The sequence below is a fragment of the Aplysia californica genome, unplaced genomic scaffold (assembly GCF_000002075.1).
Source record: "Aplysia californica isolate F4 #8 unplaced genomic scaffold, AplCal3.0 scaffold00288, whole genome shotgun sequence".
Classification (NCBI taxonomy): domain Eukaryota; kingdom Metazoa; phylum Mollusca; class Gastropoda; order Aplysiida; family Aplysiidae; genus Aplysia; species Aplysia californica.
In genome coordinates, this window is record NW_004797558.1 from 578,663 (window position 1) to 581,353 (window position 2,691).

The 2,691-nt window shown below is 46.0% G+C and overlaps 1 protein-coding gene across 1 annotated transcript in view; it reads left to right on the forward strand.

The window, feature by feature from the left end:
* Positions 1-2,510, forward strand: part of LOC100861463 (E75 nuclear receptor) — a gene marked incomplete at both ends in the record, with an annotated part of 14,236 nt that extends 11,726 nt beyond the window's left edge. Inside the window, 2 exon segments of the mRNA XM_005101571.2 lie at positions 193-1,841; positions 2,343-2,510. Coding sequence (XP_005101628.2) covers positions 193-1,841; positions 2,343-2,510 — 1,817 coding nt within the window.
* Between the last annotated feature and the right edge of the window lie 181 nt (positions 2,511-2,691).

The following is a 2,691-nucleotide window of genomic DNA, read 5'->3' on the forward strand; positions in this document are numbered from 1 at the left end:
AACACACACACACACACACACACACACACACACACACACACACACACACACACACACACACACACACACACACACACACACACACACAAATAATGTACTTGCAGTTTTATTCTGTTTCCAGTGCGTTGGTTACAAAACCAGTAATTTTTCGAGTTTAGCTCCACCCTTTAACCCTATATATCTTCGTTTCAGCTATCAAAATCGGTCGCTACACTAGCGAGACTCGGTCTAGGAATGTCCTTGAAGCAAGGCTGGCAAAACAGCAAGGCCTCGCAGCTGATGAGAGCCCCGAAGCTGCTCAAGAGGAACATGCCATTGCCCCACACGCTGATGATGAAAAGAATTCTTCGAACACTACTAAGTTTACCAAAAAGAGTAAGGTACAGAAAGACACAATTCACGAGTCTTTCGTGAATGGAACACAAGATTTGAACATGAACAGTTCTCAAAGCGATGTGGCTCACGGCCCTTCTAATCAAAAAGAAGTATTTTCTCTGTTGTTAGCTCCTGAAAAGGACACATTGTCCACTACTCAATACAACTCTTTGACATTGCTCGCTCCAGAACGTCAAGATAGATCATGCACGCATGAAGCATCCTCAAAAAACAAAAAGGGTATCGCTCTAGACTCGCAGCTGGTGGATTTGTTTAAGAGTCCGTGTACCCACCATGGCGTCTGTGGAATTGCCCAGCCAATCCAACAGAACGAATTTACCACTTTCCCAACTGCATCTCAAAACAAGTGGTCTCTAGAAGCTGATTCGTCCCCAGGCACATCTTCATTTGAATCGTGTCCCGATCAGGACGCAATCTCTTTGAGTCCAATCGTTCGTCAAGAAACGGTACCTCAAGTATCAATTGATTTAGCAAATTCAGTTTCTTTGGATTTTGCCTGCCTCCTAGAAGACGACCAGACCTGTGTCACTGATCACGTAGACACGTCTGTCGCTCAGTCTAACGTCAGAGAGGATAGTTCCTGGTGTTCTCCGGCCCCGGTGTATTCTCCATGTCAACCGTCAGCTACCCGGAGAGACGTTGCTTCTGAAGAGTCTTCTGTCCTCTCAGACATGTCGTCTGTCTTGTTGGACCAGACACTATACCAAACTCCTTCTTGTTCAACTGCTCTTACAGACACGATGTACCAAAGCTCAGAACACCATTCTGAACATGAAGAAAACACTTTTACCCTCCCCATTTCGAGACTGACGAATTCCAACATTGCTATACCGACCGTGGGTGTCTGTGGACACGAGCAATCAAACCCAACCGTAAACCACTGTGGTGTGTCTTTCGGGGGTGAGACTTTGGTGGATGACTTGCTAGCAGCTTCAGAAGCGTCGTATGATGGTGACTGTGTACAACACACTTCGCCTGTTGCCTCTGAGAATCATATTTCTTCGCCTGCTTCGACGCCATCTCCATCACCATGGCAAACTAATACTGTGACCCCTCCTTCTACTTGGTCCTCCACGGGAGGCGCACGAAGCACGAAGAGGGGGGAGTATGACATGATACTGTGGAGTCCTTTGTCACTCTCAGCTGACATGATGCAGTTCACGCCTCAGAACTCGTCGTTACCGTTATCACCACCAGCACAGCCATTGTGGTCGTCATCATTTTCATCTGCATCATCACCAGCAGCATCTGTGGGAGCATCACCAGGTCCATCCACATCGTCATCAGCAGTTGTATTGGCAGCATCCGGGGAGGCGCAAATTGAAGATCAGGACCAGGAGCGCTTGGAGATAGAAAGAAGTCTGATAGAAATTCTCAAGCAGCCTTGGGCGTTTTCCGACGAGAGGACCGTGAAAAAACACATACAATTGTTGGAAAGGTTTCAGGTAAATTTAACACAATTCATTCTAGTTTTTAGCCTAACCTATGGATCAGACGTTCAGTCCACCAGCTGCTTACAAGGGCCTATGCTTGTCGGGTTGTTTTGTTTGTTTGTTGTTGTTGTTGTTGTTTTTGACAGAAGAGGGCGGGGGGGTCGTCTTTTAAATTCGGTTGAAATCAATAATGATTATGATTCTTTAATCGCCATCATCATCCCCGCCCCCTCGATTTCACGCTTATCTGATATACACACACACACTCACACGCACACACTCACACACACTCACACACACACACACACACACACACACACACACACACATACACATACATATACACACACATACATATACACACACATACACACGCACACACTCACATACAATCTCTCCACGTATGTTACGCATTGCCAAATGTTGATTTTTGTAGGAGTATTAATAGACGTTAATTAGTAAAAAGCTCTTCAAAAGTGTCGTGTCGTGAATGCTGAATGTTATAATCTGCAGAGACTGAACGCTGCCAGGTCTGAGAGCGTGGTCCGGCCAATCTGCGGTAGTGACAACGAGCGCCTGGACAGTATCATCCATGACCTGTTGGTGGCTCACAATAATAGCATGCTGGTGTCTACCTACTTCCCCGAGAGCTTCATTTTGGACAGGCAGCTGTCATTCTTGGTAATATCTCTAGTCTGACGCTGTGCGAGAGAGAGAGAGAGAGAGAGAGAGAGAGAGAGAGAGAGAGAGAGAGATTTCAAAATAATTTACTGATTTGAAAGGCCTTTGGCCCCTACATTCACACATTTTTACCTATGGCTCGGCAAATACATTGGTTCAGCACAGAGAGAGATAAAGAGAG